The 18,489-nt window shown below is 42.1% G+C and overlaps 1 protein-coding gene across 1 annotated transcript in view; it reads right to left on the reverse strand.

Annotated features, from left to right (window-relative positions):
• Window positions 1-968: 968 nt before the first annotated feature.
• The window catches only part of eif3ea (eukaryotic translation initiation factor 3, subunit E, a), a 28,884-nt gene continuing 11,363 nt past the window's right edge, over window positions 969-18,489 (reverse strand). The window contains exons 6-13 of the mRNA XM_053326326.1: window positions 18,283-18,408; window positions 17,827-17,951; window positions 14,189-14,315; window positions 13,377-13,478; window positions 8,566-8,675; window positions 2,960-3,062; window positions 2,333-2,467; window positions 969-1,148 (exon numbers count right to left, since the gene is read on the reverse strand). Coding sequence (XP_053182301.1) covers window positions 1,113-1,148; window positions 2,333-2,467; window positions 2,960-3,062; window positions 8,566-8,675; window positions 13,377-13,478; window positions 14,189-14,315; window positions 17,827-17,951; window positions 18,283-18,408 — 864 coding nt within the window. The 3' untranslated portion in view covers window positions 969-1,112. The remainder of the gene's footprint in view (window positions 1,149-2,332; window positions 2,468-2,959; window positions 3,063-8,565; window positions 8,676-13,376; window positions 13,479-14,188; window positions 14,316-17,826; window positions 17,952-18,282; window positions 18,409-18,489) is intronic.

Raw genomic sequence — 18,489 nt, forward strand, 5'->3', positions numbered from 1 at the left:
GTCGCACTCATGATTTATCTTGTAGTTTCTTGCTTCAGTTTAAGAATTGAAAACTCTCCGGGCTGATTTTAAAAAGTGTGATATTAACTTCCACTAACCCTTCCATTAGAAGAGTGGTTTGTCTCATTTCACTGCTGTTGTCTTAGTGCACTCTTGTTTTTCAGCTCAGCTTGTCTGGTTGATATTTTATGGGAAATGAATAAGAAACAGACAGCACCTATTACTGCTCTGTTCTGTCTCTTACTCAATTGAAAACTATGCCTTACTTCTGTTAAGTAGTCTGTCTGTTTGATCTGTGTTTGAAGAGTACACACAGGTGACAGGACACTTCTTGCACTCTCCAGACATATTTTTTTTTTGATTCAGGCCAGTAAAGCAGGTGTATTTTTACATAAAATCCTTGTTTAATAGAGGGAAAATTAAAGGCATGTGAAGGAATGAGAGCCTGTTTGTGAGCAATTGCGATAAAGTAGGAGAAGGAGGGGAGGGATGAGAGGGAGGGAGAGGCAGAGGACTGAGTTACGAGAAGGTCAAAAGCAAGAGAAAAGGCAGGGGTGGGTGAGGGGGTGGGGTGGGGTGGGACATTAAAAAGATTGTGTCCGTCTGGCTAATGGTTCTTTATGGCTCCCTCATGTCGTCAGATGGGCAGGATGACTGGCAGAGAGTGTGACCACTGGTAACTGTACATCACCTCTGTTTGCCCCCTTCAGCTGACGTCCCACTCAGCGAGACTGCCTGCCACGGTGAAGCACGCCACTAAAACACCATAAAACCAACAGACTAAACAGCCATTCATCATTACTGCGCACACATGAGCTGCATCACATACAGCAGTCTTAACTGTCCCACTCGGTGACTCAATGCGCACATTAAAACTTCATCAAGTATTACCGATACAAAAAAGTCTGACCACTCAAACCTCAACCGCCGTTTGTAATGTCCAGAAATAAGGCAATCATGGGTGAAAATGGTTTTGTTGGTCACTTTTATTGAATTGGAGATGACTTGAACCAAGTGCAAAACAGTACTGAGAGCTGTGTGCTCCTTGAGGGACAAGTGTGGAAAAAAAGATGTAACGTGAGTAGGATGCCTTCCATCTTCTCGGTGACGTTTTAAAATCCGCCTTCCTGACCTGCCCAGGCGGGTGTCTGGAACGAAAAAGCGTGGAGAAAACATCAAATTAGACCATTTGCAGATGAGTGAGACCGATCAAAACAAACCTTTTCTTTTTTTTCCCCATGTTGTTGTCGATTGTGGGGAAATGTGAAAAAGTTACATGCATGTGTAAGCAGTTAAAGCGCTGACGTTTTTTCCCTTGTTAGAATGTGTAATGTGTGTGTGTGTGCGTTGGTGTCGGTGAGCGCTGGGTGGCTGTGAGAGCTGACAGGGACCCTAAGCAGCCGGCCCAGATGGCAGGCAGTAAATGTTCTCTATATGTAAGTGATTTGTAGCCTTGAGGACAGCAGGATGTAATGGTGCTCTGTGAGTTGTTTGCAGCCTCTTTTGTCTAATTACAAAAAGTCCTTAATGAGGGCTGCCCTTGCCTTTTTTTTCTCTCTTTTAAAACACAGGGTTATGACTGCGCTGCTGCTGATATTCAAACAATAGGGAGGAGGGTAATTGAGCACATCAAAAGATAAGTCGGTGGAGAGCTGCGTGGTTAAAAGGTGAACTTTTAACATGTCTGTTGTAACTCTGTGGCCTCGGTGGTGTCAGGGCGGAGGAATCGACCCATCAATCTGCTTTTGACAGACGTGCATGTCTTTCGAGCTCCGCTTCAGAGTGATGTGCGTGATTATGACATTTTGGGTAGTTGTAGTACTTCGCTCTACATACCACTAAAAAAACAGCACAAGGTCAACATCAAAAACACACTTAAATGGGATGACTGGACCCTGAGCCAGACATCTGCAACAGGTCCTAAGTGCAGGGAACTCCAAGGCTTTGAGTAATGTTCACCAAAAGCCAGTGTAAGGGTCCACCTTATTTACATTGCTGAGCTGAGTCACTGTGCTAAGGCCTCGTTTTATGGTTGTTTGGAATCTACCTTGTCATTAGTCCTAGGGATGAAAGCGTTAGCTCTGTTAAACTTGCTCTTACTGGCTTATTTCGTGTAAAGAGAGCTTTTGTTGATGGTTGTTCATCAACATTCTTTAGCCTTGTTCTTCTGAGCTGATCATTTGAGACGCTTTGAACTGCCCTGAGCTCATGTTGACCTTCTAGCAATCTGATCGGTTAAGGGTGGGCTAGGTTGCCTTCGGAGACGCGCTGGGAGTGGGGAGCTTTGTGTTTGCGATTTTTCTACGTACAGTATTGTGCGTGTTATACCAACCTCGTTCCTGGTGCTGTGGGCCTGCTTTTTCTCAATGTTCATGGTCAACAACTGGCTGCGGAATGACAGGCTCTTGGTCTTCTCAATCACCTGCTGGTAAGGTGAGATGGCGTTGTTCCCCATCACCACATGGCCCTTTGAATACAGACAAAAAAAAAAAGACAAGAGATCTGAGTAACAACCGATAAGCCAATCACCTTTCGCCTTGCAGACACACCATGCTACAAACAGCATCCAGGTCCCGTTTGCATCTACTGTAGGCCCATCTAGATAATTCTATGTCATTGTGAAAGGACTGGGCTATGATTTGCTGATTACAGAGAACTGCTGTGACGTGTATGCCAAAACACGCAGGTTGGACACAGAGCCACACGAAGGGGACCTAACAAGAGTGTGATATCATAGTTACAATGTCCTTACAGTGTAACCTTCAATTACAAAATCAGGACACGGATAATGCGTCTTTACCCCTATGAAGTCACAACGGGAGGAGCGCCTAAAACTGGTTTGCGACTGTCACCACCACCCACCACCACCCGCAATTTACAAAAGGGGCTGTTTAAAACACTTTGATTAATTAGTTAAGTACTGAGCTGAGTGATTGAGGAACAAGACAAAATGTCTCACCAGTTTGGAGTCTATCTTGGCATCCAGCCTGGCGTTGCGGATAAGGTTGACGATCCATCTCTCAGCCTCCTCGGGCGTCATGTTCAGTTTGTCTGCCAGCATGCTGTGGAGAGAAACAGACACTGGGCTCTAACCTGGTTGTGAGGCAACGTGAAGGGCGGCGAGGTCTTGGACAGATTCCTCAGAAAATTGAAGGAATACCCAAGGATGCACACATTGGAAAAAAAGAGCAGTAATACAATATGTGAAGACCTCATAATCAACTGCAGCTTTAACAATAACATTTGAACAGAAACACTGATTTGTGATATAAAACTACTACTGTATAGTCCACCATATTGTCTACATTATTCAAATCAGAGCAATGACATTTATTGATAGAGTACTGCTATGTTTACAGGCATATGGAGGGTACTCTGCTCAGGGAGGAAGGGGACCTGAATAGTTCTCTTGTGTTACAAATCAACTGGGTCATATAAGTCCTTTAAATACAGTGATTTAAATCTTAAGTGGCCTGATGTCTGAAAGTATTGATGCACACATGAAATCTGTAACAGCCCCAAACAACTCTGTATTAACATTTCCCTACATTATGATGAATGCTGTACATTAGGTGCCAAATGACTTGTCACTGTTTTCATTTGACAGAGTTAATAAATGGCCAACATATAGTGCTTCAAGCAACAGCTACATAACATGAAACACACTCAAAAACACTTGTAATGCTCCTCTGTTAATGGGCACTTGATTTACAGACTTGTACGGCTAACTCAATTAGATGTGCTGGGACTAACCCTTGTTGTGAGCCTCTGTGGTTACTTATCCTATTATTCTATCCGGGACACACACACACACACACACACACACACACACTCACACACTCTCCCCACCTGGCTGCTACAGCTCGTCATGACACGCTGGTCCGACTGGCGACTGTCCCCTCTAAATGAAAGCCAGGTTGGAGAGGGGGCTGCTCTTTGATACGGCGAGACGTGGATGTGTCACAGCGGAGAGAGGGAGGGAGGTATGAGGGGTGGCTGGCATTCTTTGATCCAAAAGCTTTCCCCAGTGCAGCTGGCTTCCCTTGTGGCTTTCAAAATAACTAGACCCCCTCGATACCCCCATCTAGACCACCCCCCCCCCCACACGTTTCCTGTCCCCTTCCTCCTGTCTGACCCCCACCACCCTCCACGCCTTCCACATTTCATATAAGGGCCCCCAATAAATATCCCCCAACCCCTCTGAGCACTGCCCACAATTACTACAGCAACCCTACATCTCATCTCAAAAGCAAGACCTCTACCCCTCCCACTCCTGAAAACTCACTAGCACAAATACTGCAGGTACAAATTTGTCATTGTGTATAGCCTGTGTGTGTTTGTACAAAATAATAGGGGTTATAAGGCCTATAAAAAAACAATTTACCCCACTAATGATCACTTCCTGCTCCATTAATCACATTTGGAGAGACTCCTTCAGTGAAACAGACCAGTGAGTAAGCTCAAATCTGCCCAGACCACACCACTTCTCACGCCATCGCTCTGCAAACACACAACCCACCACCACCATTACTGACTTCAACCGTCCCGCTTCTTTAAGACATTCTTTTGGTGGCGAGTAATCTTATTTGGGATTTGCGATAATGTCCGTCTTACCTCAAGGCTCGAAAAGAAGAAGAAAAAAGAAAGAGAGCTACCGCTTTCTAACCCATGAATGTTTGTTAAATGGTGGCAAAACCACATAAAGAAGGGAAGTGAAATGATGTCAGTGTCTGGATGGGGTATTAGGAGCATAAACAACAAATAAAACGCATTACCTCAGCATAATGAGCAAAATAGGGTTTGGTGACAGTGCATATCTCTCAACACTTTCACCGCAGTAGAGTGATGGAAGAGGTGGATAATTAGATAAAAAAAGACGACGAAAAAACACACAGAGTTGTGGGTTGATTGATTCGTGTGCATCTCAGCAGCCCAAAGGAGGCATGAAAAAAAAAAAAAAAAGGACACGGAGTCTCTGATGAACCTGTCACTCACGCCAACAAACTAACACTCGCTCTGCTGGACAGCTGATTACACTTCAGGTCGTCAAAACCTGTGGAAAAATGATGCGTGACAGCAAAATTGCCGCTATGGATCATTATTGGGGACCTAACAAGTTCGGAAAAAAGTGTCAGCTGTCTAATGACTCAAGTTTAAGCTTGGGATGGATAACACATGTTGGGCAATCATAGAGTGACACAGCTAACACAAATACGTTTTCAGAGTAAGGCCACATTTAAGACTGCGGGCCTACATGCTGCTAATGTAAAGCAAATGGCGCATTGTTCAAGAGCTGTAGCTCATAGTAACAGCCAAATATGACCTAATATGGTTTATTGTGAGCAGCCTGCAAGCAGACACCTTACACAACCCTAACTACTGCATCAAACATTACTATCAACAGTCTGTCTGCCAGAGTCAACAAATACTAATATTAACTTTGATGAAGGTAATAATTTATTGTATTGAGTATTGGAAATTTCTGTTACTATATCCTACCCTGTCTCCTACACTACTACATGAAATATAAGAACTAAAACTTGTTAAGGATACCACATCATTATTCTCACTGACATTCAGAGACAGCCCTCACCTATTACCAAGGCAAATTTGAATGATATTTGTTATTGGTTCTGATTTTCCTCCGTGTGATGGAGTGATTGCTGTGTTGGGGTACTGGGTGTTTTGTTTGGCAATTCGGTAAAGTGGGGGCACATGTCAGTCAAGTCCAGGTCAGATATGATGATCAAATCAAACATGATCTGGTTTCCTCACCGGGGAGTTAAGCTAACCTCTAACCCCTCTAAACGTGGTCTGTGCAGCACAACACAGGAACACAGAATGCCCAGAAGGGTCCGGGGACTTTGGCCTGTACCAACCAAACTCCTCTAATCTAATTTATGAAAGAAAGTCTGGCAATGTTTTCCTCTCAGGAAGGGCATTTGTATATCAGAGCAGGGGGTTACTTTATCTCATTGTCTCACAGAGGTCTACAGCAGCTAGCCCTACTTAAACTTTAGAGGGAAAAATAAGGAAAGAGGGGAAGAAATGAAAGTGAAATTGGGGAGGGGGTGCGTGTGTGTGAGAAAGAGAGCGGGGAATGGGTCAGACCCTAAACAACCGACATTATTGACATCCTTTGGCCCTTAAGCCAAGCAGACAGCCTCCATGACTGGTTTTATTTTACACAATCATGATCCTCTTCCTTAGGGGAGAGGGGATCGCTTTCATTTCGACCCCTTACTCACTCTGGCTCCTGAGTTTTTCGACTTCGGGCTAGGGGGCTCCCGTGGATCTCAATACCGACCTCACACTTAAAGAAAGAGGTCAGGCATTCGGGTCCAACTCTGTTCGGAGAGAGGAAAATGGGGGGAATCCTTCTCAAAAGTAACACCCCCCCACCCCCCCACCCCCTTAAAATGCCTAGCCTAAAATGAATGCATTGTTAAACACTAACATATGATAATGTTTGGGAGACTCCGCGCCATTTGGAGCAACCTCGCTTTTCAGCTTGGGGTAAAATTGATTTTTCGGGGAAACCGAAATGATGGTGTGGTTTTTTTAAATGACTCAATTGTGAGGTGGAAAGATCTTCAGTGTTACATCCAAAGACACTCCATCCAACTACCAGTGAGCTGCTTTGTAAAAGTACAATCTAGTGATGAAGGGAGGGTAAAAAAAACGCCCCCCGGCCCAAATTATCACATTTTGTGTGTTTACTTCAAATGTCAAAGGACAAGTGTGCATTCAAAGGTCAGGGCAGGGTCTCGCCACTGAAACATTCACGGAAGGACGACCGAAATAAACTCCGGAAATCAAACAAGGAAAACACAACTAAATTTGAAACACACGACGGACACTGAAGAGTCTAGACAAAAGGATGTGTGTGTATGCAATTATAAGCACAGGCTGAATCACATTTTCACTGCCTACAGTACTTTTTACATAAGCCTTTATTGCATAAAATAACTCAATTACGCCAACTTCTGGTCTACTTTTGTGTCCCAAGCTGTGGGCAAACGGCGAGTTAAATATCTGTGAAACCATCATGGCCAACAGCTGTAAAAATGTCCTCATTAAAAACAGCCATCAAATTCATTTGAGTCCACGCTTGGGTGCAGAGGGCTTCTGGGTAGAGGACTAATGACTTGGAATTTGGTTGTCTGTCAAAAATAGATATGTTCTGTCCATCGTCATACCGCCGACGAAAATAAACACGGAAATCCCTCAGATTGCCCGATGTGCGTTCCTGCTTTACAAACCGCGACAAACAAGACAGCGGAAGACGTCGGAAAAAGGTGAAAAGTAGAAAAATCGCCCTTCGACTTCCTCTTTCAGTGTTACCACTAACCTTTGTGGTCCTTAACAAGTAAATGGATCCAATTGCAGCAAGTCTGCCAAAAAGAACCAGGACTCCTAATCAATTCCAGACAATCTGCAACTGGAGATTTCGACAGGGCCTGATCATGTTCCATGGTTCAACCTTGACTACAGACCTCCACGGCTCTATATAACAGTCAATGCAATCATTTTCGTGTCAACAGAAGTAATTCATTCCCTCTTTCCACTGAGCATCAAGTGTTCGTGGATCGTATTCAAAATGCAGACGTTCCTTCAAATCGTCAGCACTCGCTATATACCTGAGGGGCGGTACTATGAGTAAAGCTTTCTGAGAGCACGGGGAAATTTATACTGTAAATTATGAGGGAAGCAGGATAAACTTGAGAGCAATGTGCGCATTACCTAATATCAGAAATCATGTAGGGCGACCAACACGAATCCACCCTTACACAGATAAGGATTAATGGTTGGGAAGGGTGAACGCTCAGTCTTTATCTTTGTCACTCTCTAAAATTGATGTTAAGAAGCAGCCAAATCCTATAATCTCTCTTAATTGCAGACAATTACTATAATCTTTTTTTTTTCTCCCCACGAATGCTCACTATAATTAGCACTGACTCAATTTTTTTGGTTTTGGGTAAGCATCCAAGGTCAATTTTATTTTAATGTAACTCTACTGGATTTTGAACGAGGAGTCGATAGAGACCTACAGAACCCCCTGACCTCCATGTAATCAACCCAAAAAAAGGGGGCTGAAATGTTCTGTGTCTGCTACAGCAGCTGGTAACATCTAACACCGTCTAAACCCTGACCTCTTCCTGGAAGAAAACTGTCCACGGTTTTGGCCTCCAACAGGTGGTCTTTAAAAAGTTTAGTGAATAACACAACCTGTGGAGACCTGGAAGCAGTTAAAGCTCACAATGCTTAATCCTTTTAGATGTGTAGGGTCAGCGTGGCTCTGTGAGGAAGAGGCAATAAACACTTATCTGTGGGGGGTGGGGGTGGGGACTCCACTAATCACAAAGCCCATGTTCTTACTTCCTGCTTACTGAAGGTCTAGAGGTAGCATATTACTTCCTGTTAGTCTTTCGAGGATGTCTGTTTGGATTCTCCTGTGCAAGGTGGTCAAGATATGAAAGTATCTGTGGTGTCTTCGTGCGACGGCACCAATGAGAATCTCACAACATTGGTTTCATGTCTTTTGAACTGTATTTGGTGACTAACCTGATGCTAATGCACTGGTGAATCCTGCAGAAGGTCTCAAAGATGAAAAGGCGGGCGTTCTCAATGAAGTCTTCCAGGCAAGCGACCAGGAAGAAGTCATTCACAAGAACCTAAAAGAAAGAGAGCATGTGACATTAGAGTAGTGTAAGTACTATGCAAATATTTATTTTTGTCGGACGTGGTTAGCCACCAAATTCCATTACAACAATGTTAGGTTCAAGTGAGGCAAAAACTGTTCGATACTAACAGAAGTCTGAGCTTTTCTTAGACTCATTAGGTCAATCAAGCAGGGACATTCAGATTGAATAGCAATGGAAAGTCATGAGTGCAGCATTACAAGTTTCAATCTGTTTCATGTCTTATTCAATTAAAGAAAAAAAAAGGGTTCACTGAAACCAAATTCCTATCATAACAAAAGAGAAAATAATCAAATTGAATTGAGTCAAGAGAAAACTGGGTTGGGAAGACAAAACTGGCTACATTTCAGTTATCCAACGTTTTATTTTGCCTTAAAGTTTTCAAAGTGAAAGTTTCCTCTGTAAAGTCATAAATCCCAGGCCATGCAAGGTGCTTCATTTCAACCACAAATCTTTGAATTCTGCAGCCACCACATGAGACAATAAAGTAAGAACAGAGCCAACCACAGAGATGACCACAGGCTGTGATGTATCACTCTTCGTCTGCTCTGGTGCTTCGGTGTCAGCTCTCCTGTGCAGGACCGCCAGATTTCACAGCTACAGTCGTCCAACCAATCCACCACCAGTCCAAATAAACTCACAGATGAGAGCACGTCTTTTCAGCCGTCCACATACACCATCACCTGCGCCTTGTTACGCTAAGAAATACAGTCTAGCTTGGACTCTTTGACACTACTGCAGATGGCCGACTCATCTACTCAATCTACTGTAAATGTTCGTGACCCAGCTATGGCCCCCGGACGTACCGCAGTGCGAAATGCTCACATTTCTCAGTACTTGCTGCATTCCAACTCTCCAGTAAGAGCCATTTCACATCACAGACCTCCATCTTCAAAAGTTCTCGAAGAATTACAGGCCCTTTGTTTGCTTAAGCTTAGAAAGTTGCTATCGGCCCAGAGTTCTGCTTGAATAAATCCCAACTACATGACGCTATCAGGCAACGCACATTTCAACTATGACAACGCTTATCTAAGGCTGATAAACTTTGAACAGTTAAGTTCCCTAATTACTGTCATCTGGGATTCAGACCACAAAGCTTAAACAAATTCTGAAAGGAGCCTGAAGAGCCCTTTTATGCGCAATCTGAGGGGCTGACTATAGGTGGGCCTATACTTTTCATTCTTTGACATGCAAGCATCTAACATCTGACAGTGATTCCAGATTTGGGTGGAGTGGGAAAGAAAAAAAAAAAAAAAAAAAAGCCTGAACAGGATAATTTAAACTGAGCAAAACTCCCCAGTTGAAAGCTGTTGGCTCAAACTATTATGAAGAGTACAGTGATCTGAAGACAGGGGAGCTGAAAACAATACCCATATCTTGCTATTACAGCAATCAGTAAATAGATGGGTGCCACTCTTCTCAGTGGCTCAAAATTGATGCATTACAAATGCTCATCAGGACGAGAGCCCGTCCCAAATGGGGTATCTGTTTACCTCAATCACTCCCACCGTCTGTGAGGCATCCTTTTACTTCTGAAATAATGCCTTTTTTTATAGGCTGGTGTGTGTGAATTTCTGCAGGGGGGAAAATGGCATTACAGACTTCAAAAGAGACCAGTTTGGGAAAATGTTTGCAGACCATCACAGGTAATGCATTAAAGGTGCTGTTAAACATTTTTGGAACCACCCACCTTGCTAGACCTGCTTGTGAACTGAATAAGGTCAATAGAGGGCTTTTGTGCCTACTGGACATGCTCTGATAAGACTGACAGGTAAGCCAGTGTTAAAAGCACCTGGAATAACTTGGGCTTTGACCTGAGAGAGAGTTGGGCTTGAGCATCTGTTTCAACCACAGTAGAGTCTCTGTAAACAGGACCCTGTGAGCTCAGGTCAAGACCAACAAGGAGAGATCCTAAAAAGTGCATGCAAGTGTTTAACAAAGTCGGTGATTGAGGGCGTGTGTAGCTGAAATAGGATACAGCTCTAATATTGTTGATAGTATATGTCGCATTTGGAGATCGCCCCTGGAGGCCTAGGCACAGGAAAAATCTCATTTTCTCTGAGAACATGCTGTGTATTATTTCTGATTTTTGGGAGAGTTTAACTGAGTAAAAACAAATCTGCGCTAATGAGTTCAGTTATAACTTCCTCATTTGTAACATGGTGATTTTGAGAAGTTACGGCCTCTTTCTATTAACTTAAAAATAACTTAGAATGAAATGGAACTCTAAGTAAACTGCTGACATGATTTATAAACATTTACTCTTGGGAAAGAGCCATTTGTTCAGGCCAGATGTTTTTCATTTTCAAGGTTTATCGTCAAGAGGCAAAAGATGAAAAAGGGGCCAAATAACCCAAAGTTTAGCCTTTTATTCTTCTGCAAGTCCAAATTATCAAGTCATCTGGGAATACCAAATTACAGTGTGTATGCAAAGAATGAGCTAGAAGATCAGGTTACACAAAATATACATGAAGCACAACACTAGTTAGGACACCTGCTCTCTCTCTAAATCTGATTACAGCCCACTGATTGTATCCCCAGAATCTGACAGGGCCCTCACAGGGTCTCCTGGCCATATGCCATCAATGCAACACATCATTTGTCAAAATATAATATTATTCCTATCTTTGTGTCTCTGTTATTGTACCAATTCCTTGTATATCTCGCACACAAACAAACATATAGCACAATAAACTGGAGGCAGACTTGTCAACATGGGGGAAAAATAAAAACAGGGATCAAAATTGACTTGATAAGGCTAAATTCAGGATAAGGATAAATCACAATCTTCACATTGTCTGTTGGTTTCAGAAACACCGCATTTCTTGATTTTATAAATAAACCAATAATCATTTTATTTTTTTTAACACTTCTGTATGCATTTTTGAGGCTGTAGTTTGTAGTGTTGTACTTTTCTGCTTTATATTGTAATGAGCTGTGTCTCAAGGACTTAATAATGATATAAGGTTAATAATATTGCCTTCTAGCCAGCTACTTTACATGGCATCAATATAAGACTGTATTCAGACCAAATCAAGTGATACAACGCCAACGCCAGTTCTCCTATTTATTTGAATGGAGGTAGTACTGTCTGGCCACAGCGGCCTGCGGCAAGCAAGTGGAGCCAGAGTCAACTTTTGGAGAAACGCAACCTGACATCACTCTGGTGGCCAATCACAGCCAGTGATCAGACTGATAAGAGCTGTAAAACCCTGCCTGACAAAGATGTTGCTAGGAGAAAGGGAGGACATTTCTCTTTGATAACGTAAAAGTAGTCTTGAATTGTTTTGTCATTGTCTCGTCTTAGTCATGGAAAAAAAGGTCATTGATGAAGAATGTGCAGTTTTTTGTTTGTTTCATTATTCACTCGTATTCTTTGGAATGCTTGGCTGTTTTGGTTTGTTATTTTTTGTTTGATTGTTTTTGTTTGTTTATTTTGTGTTTTTCTTTCTTTTGTTTTTGTTCTTGTTTTTTTAGCTTGGAAGTGACGAGTTAAAAAAAAAAGAAAGGGGAAAAAAAGGGGTAGGACTATGAAAGTTATTCTTCATCCTACACCCTTTCAAACATTGGATGGTTATTGTTTTGCTGTCTGTCTAAAAAATATTGTGCTGTCATTTCTAATTTGTTATAATCCACAGCTTGTTTATTTAGTTTCGTTATTTTAACATAAACATAAATATTAAAAACAATGTGTTGTTTTTTTGTGAATGAAATCAACAGTTTGAACTAATCAAACCATATTACTTTGAGTTCAGCTTTGAAGTCAGAATTGGACAAGCAAATATAGCTTTCTTGGAGAAGAAAGAACTTCTGAGAAGCAACATCAAGATCACAGTCAAGAAAAAGATCATTTAAACCTGTTTGGATCAGAAACATGGACACTGACAGAAGGAGCAAAAAGAAGGATAAATGCCTTTGAGATATGGTGATGATGGAGGTGGTTTTGGAAGGGATGACTGAAAGGAAACGAGGGGTGGGAAGACAACGCATAATGTGGCTTGATGACATAAAAGGATGGCGCGGTGAATGAAGATATGAACAACTGAAGAGAAAGGTTGAGACAAACAGTTGGAGGACCATAAAAGTCAACCTTCAGATCCAAGTTGGAACAAATGATTGATTGATTTGTAGACAACATAAAAAGGAGACTTTTAAAGTACACTACTCATATTCTATCCTCACATCAAGAACTACAGTTACACATATCCATTACAAACCAAAATTGAAATAAATGTTCTAAATTGCGGTGCTATGACAGATCTCTTCTCTCCCTCTTAAAGTGAATGTCTGCATGCCTCTCCACAGACTTGTGCTTATAAAGCTTTTACTGTTAACTACCAGCCTGATCGGTCAATTACAGGCCATAGTAAAATCTGACTGAAGCCTGAGTCATAGTGTCCGAGAAGACCTCTATATCTGAGAGTATGATACAAGGCACAGACTATCACTGTTCTGTCTGCACTGGACCCACGCAGAGCTGGTGAGCAGGCAGAAGGTCAGACATCACATAATTACTAAAGATGTTTACAGCAATGGTCTGTGTGAAAGTCTGACCAGCAAACCAGCGGTCCTCAGAAGACCTCTCTATTGTCACAGAGTGGCACAGTAAACCAGGACTTTGGGTAGAAAAATGATTAATGAACGTTGGTTATGTTACTCGATTGCAATACTCACCGACTCACACTCCCTCAGTTTCTTCTGAGCACTGTCGAAGTCGAAGTTCACGTACAGGCACTCCACAAACTCTGTAATTGGATCTTTGTAGGTGTAAGATTCCTGAAACACAAAAAAGTATAAAACTGATTATTATTGTATCTAAATACAAAAATTAAAAATAAATACAAAATAAATAAATAAATATATATCTACGGTGCTGTGACTTATTGCAATCAAGTCAAAGTTTAGCTATGTTGGGATGCAAATACAGCAGACAAATAAACATAATTATAGTTAAATGTAAACATGATTCAACAGTTATTAAAATGGCATTTTAGGTTGTTTTTCAATCCAACAGAAATATCCAATATCAGTTTATGTATTTAGAAAAAAAAGATAAATCTTAGTTTGGTTAAAGTCACTGACAATAATGACTATGTGGTCATAATTACCACCTGCTGGGTACAATAGCTAAATAAACATAACAATTTACAAGGACTTAAGTGAAAACACATCCAAAAGATGCTTAGAAAAGTCTCAACCTGACCTGAGGCCATAGAGCACAGAGCACTGAGCACATGCTTTAACAATTACACACAACCCACCGAGACTGTGCTTAGACCTCTGAAGTAGCTACTGTCACTGGGGGAGAAGGCATCAGTACCCTACAGTCTGTCAGTTCACTACCATTCATCAGAAGTAATGGCTTCAAGGCTTCTCAAGCTTGGACCCAAACCCTAATATATACTCCCTGTACTGTATGGGCCATGATCTGACAACTGTGTACACTTTGTAGACACCATCATATAAAGAAAGAGAAGTGGGTTTACCTGCTGAATGACCTTCACCAAATCCTTCAGAACCTGCCGACGCTTACGGACATCCTTGTTTGTAATGACCGCTGTGGTCAGGTAACGCAAGATGTGGGGGCACATAGTCTGGATAGCATTGAGGTATCTGAAATGTGGGGGGATAAAAGCAATCACTCATCAGACCAATGTAAGCAAAGACACGATCTTTACAAGGACACATAATATAACATTTTGGCTGCTTATTGGGCTCTTGGCATTTAGGAGGAAGAAAAACCTTTGCTGCTAAACAGATAAATGTCCTAACAGGACCCTCGCTGCTGGACATGGGTCCCAGCTTTAAGCCACCTCTTTCATTAGTGTCCTGTGAGAGGGAGGAGGTAAAGGAAACCCTGGCATAGGCATGGGATGATAACCGTGTTCAAGGTATACCGCGATTTGAAAAAGCCACGATAACCGAAACCGCCAAATTTTCTGTCATACCGTTCCTGAGGTATGAGCTGTTTTTTGTCTGGTCATATAAATCCTTCCTTCCTTCCTTCCTTCCTTTTGTCTTTCCTTCCCTCCTTCCTTTCCTTCCTAATCCCTTTTCCCTCCTTTCTTTCCTTCCTTCCTTCCTTCCTTCCTTCCTTCCTTCCTTCCTTCCTTTTGTCTTTCCTTCCCTCCTTCCTTTCCTTCCTCATACCGTTCTTGAGGTATGAGCTGTTTTTAGTCTGGTCAGAGACAGGAAGTGCTGGTCAGAAACCCCTCAGGTGGTGCAGCTGCAGCGTAGAGTATCACGACCCCTCACACTGTCATTACAGATTTAGGTTAAATTAACATGTCTGTCTTTATTTTTCTTCCTTTTAGGAACATTTTAGAGCTATTGCGCAATACCGCCATACCGTGAAACCGTGATTTTTTTTGCTTATGGTTATCATACCGCCAGAATCTCATACCGGCCCATGCCTACCCTGGCAAGAAGATATAGATCAGTGAGCAGGGACCTGCCCAATAGCTGAAACCCAATCCATCAGGGACTGATGTTTCAACCACAGGTCAACTGGCTGAGGGCTGAACACAAGAGACAAGACGCTGTTACAGACTGATTCTAATCCCACACCAACTCTGGGGCCGGTTGCACCAACAGGGCTCACGCCTGGTCTTAAGCTAAGTCAGTCATAACTTGCTGTTCAGTCAGCCAGTTGCACCGTCTCGACTCAAGACTGGGAGTAAATCTTACTACTTGTAAGGAGCAGGTGTAAATTCTAACTCTTTGCCATGCTCAGGAGGTGTTTCCACTTTTTTTGAATGAAGGCAGCCCAGGTCTGAAAAAATCATTTATGGCCTCTGTTAAGTTGGCTGCTACTTCTTATTTGTTATTACGTTGGACTGCTTGTGTTGGCCGTACAGCTCTATTTCTTTTCTTTTTTTTTATCTCAATATCCACAAAATTGCCTTTTCTCTTTCTTTGACCCTTCATAACGTTACCACAAATTAGAAATTATTAGCTACAAATTAGCAAGACAACAGAAGATTGTCAACAATATACCCTAGCAATGGACGCTGCCATAGTCATACGACCATATTCTTGTGGGCATTCAAATGGATGTGCATAGCTAAAACTGCTCATTGTTAAGACTAGGCTTTAGTTTGGTTGGAGCAACCAACATATAGTCTATTCTAAAGACTGGTCTTAAATGACTGAGCAGTTAGGACCAAGTTTAGTAAAGTAATAAAGTCCAACTGGAGCAATCATTCCCTGGAGACAGCAGTGTGTAAAAAATGTACAGGGACACTACTTTCTAGTAATCAATCAACATTAACCATTTCCTTATTGGTTTCTACATATCTGTCTTTGAACTTCACCCTCCACTCAACCCCCCCATTGACCAAATTAAATCTGAAATGAGGAAGTGGACTGGGCCCTTTCAGGTCTCCTATGGCTAAGTCCACGTGGTGTTCAGACAAAGAGTACTGAAAACGCTTTAATTATCTGGAACAATTAAAGGGTCAGGGGACCTGTGGCAGTTGTGATGTTGAGTCTAAAAACAGCAGTGGGCTGCTTGGCAAAGCCATCGTCAGCCTGGTTTTAGGAGAGCTCTCTATCCCTCCCTCCCTTTGTAGTTGCCTGACTCCCATGGAAGACCGCAACGCTCCGTGCTGTGTTCCTGATTAACTTACACCTACTCACTCTCCAGGGGGGGCTCCAATAGCAAGCAATCCTGCATGAGTCACTGTACCATATCTGGGGGGCATTCACCCTACCCCACTTAGGGGACTTCATCTTCTTATTTGTTTTTTTGTTTTTTTGAGATGAGTTTTGAGGCAATAGCATTACTGCACTGGTTTATTGAAGATGCTACTGAGGCATGCAGCCAAGAAATCAGTATGAGTTCAAATTTCCTCTGTTCAGGGGGGCTATGAGAGAACACAGAAGAGAGACAGAGAAACAAGTTCTCATTTCAAAGCTCATCTGGCAAAGAAAATTATGTTGAACGACTGAACGAGTGACAGACACTCAAGTAACTCTGGAGAAAGTCTTACTGCAGTACTATTTGCTGCGTTTGCACCTGCATCATACTTATGAACTGCATTATTTCCCTTGACATTAGTGCAGTCTGTCAATAGTACACAAACAAGCCCTTAGCCAACTTGTGCTGACTGCAGGGGTAAGGGAGGTCAAATGTGGAGCTGAAGGCCAACCACTGGTCATTGACTTCAGCCAAAGGAAGTACTGGTCAAGAGATGGGAAACAAGAGCCAAGCCAAGCCTCAGTGGGGAAAACATGAGGTTTCTAGACTGTGAAACTGCAAAGCACACAAAACTACCTCAGTTTGTCCACACAGATGGTTGGGTGAGCTTTTCATGAGTAATTATTGGGCAGGCCTCCTTAATCATCCACAATAAAATTAAAAACTGAGTAAAATTCAGGGAACCAGACATTTGAGTGTGCTGTGTTGTGGTCGCCTGTCATACTGTCTGTGGAGCCCAATCATCTGTACAATTACACAAGCCAGCAATCAGAACAGGGGGGAGGGAGCAAAAACATCAAAATAGGTGGTGTGCAAATTTTAACACAGTGTATAAAGTTTCCGATCTGCGATACACATGGCCTCGTTCTCGACTTGGAGAGTAAACAGACCACACGAAAACACACACTTCTGAAACCACTTTAAAAATACCAGCAGGGTTCATGAAGAAGCCCACCACCCAAAAATGTGTTATTAACGCAAATGGCTTTCCTCTAAATCAAATGACCAACCTTTTCTCCAAATCCCTTCAGGGTCAATAATTAGTTTGGAATTACGATAACATTTGCAATGTTGAAGACTTAATTTTAGACTTTGGGGGTTTATTTTAAAAAAAAGATGATATATAACTAGACTCAGAGTTGCTATACAGTCTTTCAGAGGTATACAATGTAGCTGCTTTTAGTAGCATCTACCAATATATTCAATGAACCACTGTAAGCCTGTACTGTATCAGTGTACTATAATGGCTCAATAGACCCAATCAATCGACAGAAATCCATCTTTCTGTTGACCCTGCTTTGTGAAAATCGATATCATCTTTCCAATTACATCAAGCTAGTCTGTCAAAAGTTTGATTTTCTGGGTGCATAAGAATGGGTTAAAACAAAAGCAAAATCTATACATGTCATTAGAAATGGTACTTACTGTGGCTGATACAAAAAGAGCTCAATGATATTGTCTCTGCCCTTGGGGTGGTTGAAGAAGACAAAGAGAGACCAGTGAATCAACCATGTCCTCTGCTGGAGAGACTGGAGAGGGGAGCTCACAGACTAGAAAGGACCAAGATGGAAATCCAAGAAAGAAGCCCAGAAGAGACATGAAAGATATATTAAAAATCGTACATTTGTTTTCAGACAGTTACTGTACAAACAAGCACTACTATTCTCCAATGAGATGTCCCTGCCTCCTAAATGTCCATCAATCAAGTACAGTCAACCGCTTTATACGCAAATCTGAGTTCTTAAGTAGTCCGATGAGTGTGTGTGGGTGAGGAATAAAATGCCTCTGTAAAAAGCTGTATTCAAAGTGAAATGTTAATATGAGAGACTATGTAAGGGAATCTAAATGAGGTATCAAATTCTGAGAAGTGGGGCATTTTACGTTGTTATCGATAGTCTCCCTCAGGCGGGTCAGGTCTTCCATGGCTGCCTCCCAGTTCTGCATCAGGATCTCAGAGGCCAGCTTGCCCCACAGAGAGTTCAAGGCGTTCCTGTCTGTAGATGGCACCTTGAAAAACAAGACACAAGGATACATTTATTCAAATACAAATATATAGTTTTTCCACTTGACAAAACAAATACTGTTTAG

This window comes from Scomber japonicus, chromosome 10, assembly GCF_027409825.1.
Source record: "Scomber japonicus isolate fScoJap1 chromosome 10, fScoJap1.pri, whole genome shotgun sequence".
NCBI classification, from domain to species: domain Eukaryota; kingdom Metazoa; phylum Chordata; class Actinopteri; order Scombriformes; family Scombridae; genus Scomber; species Scomber japonicus.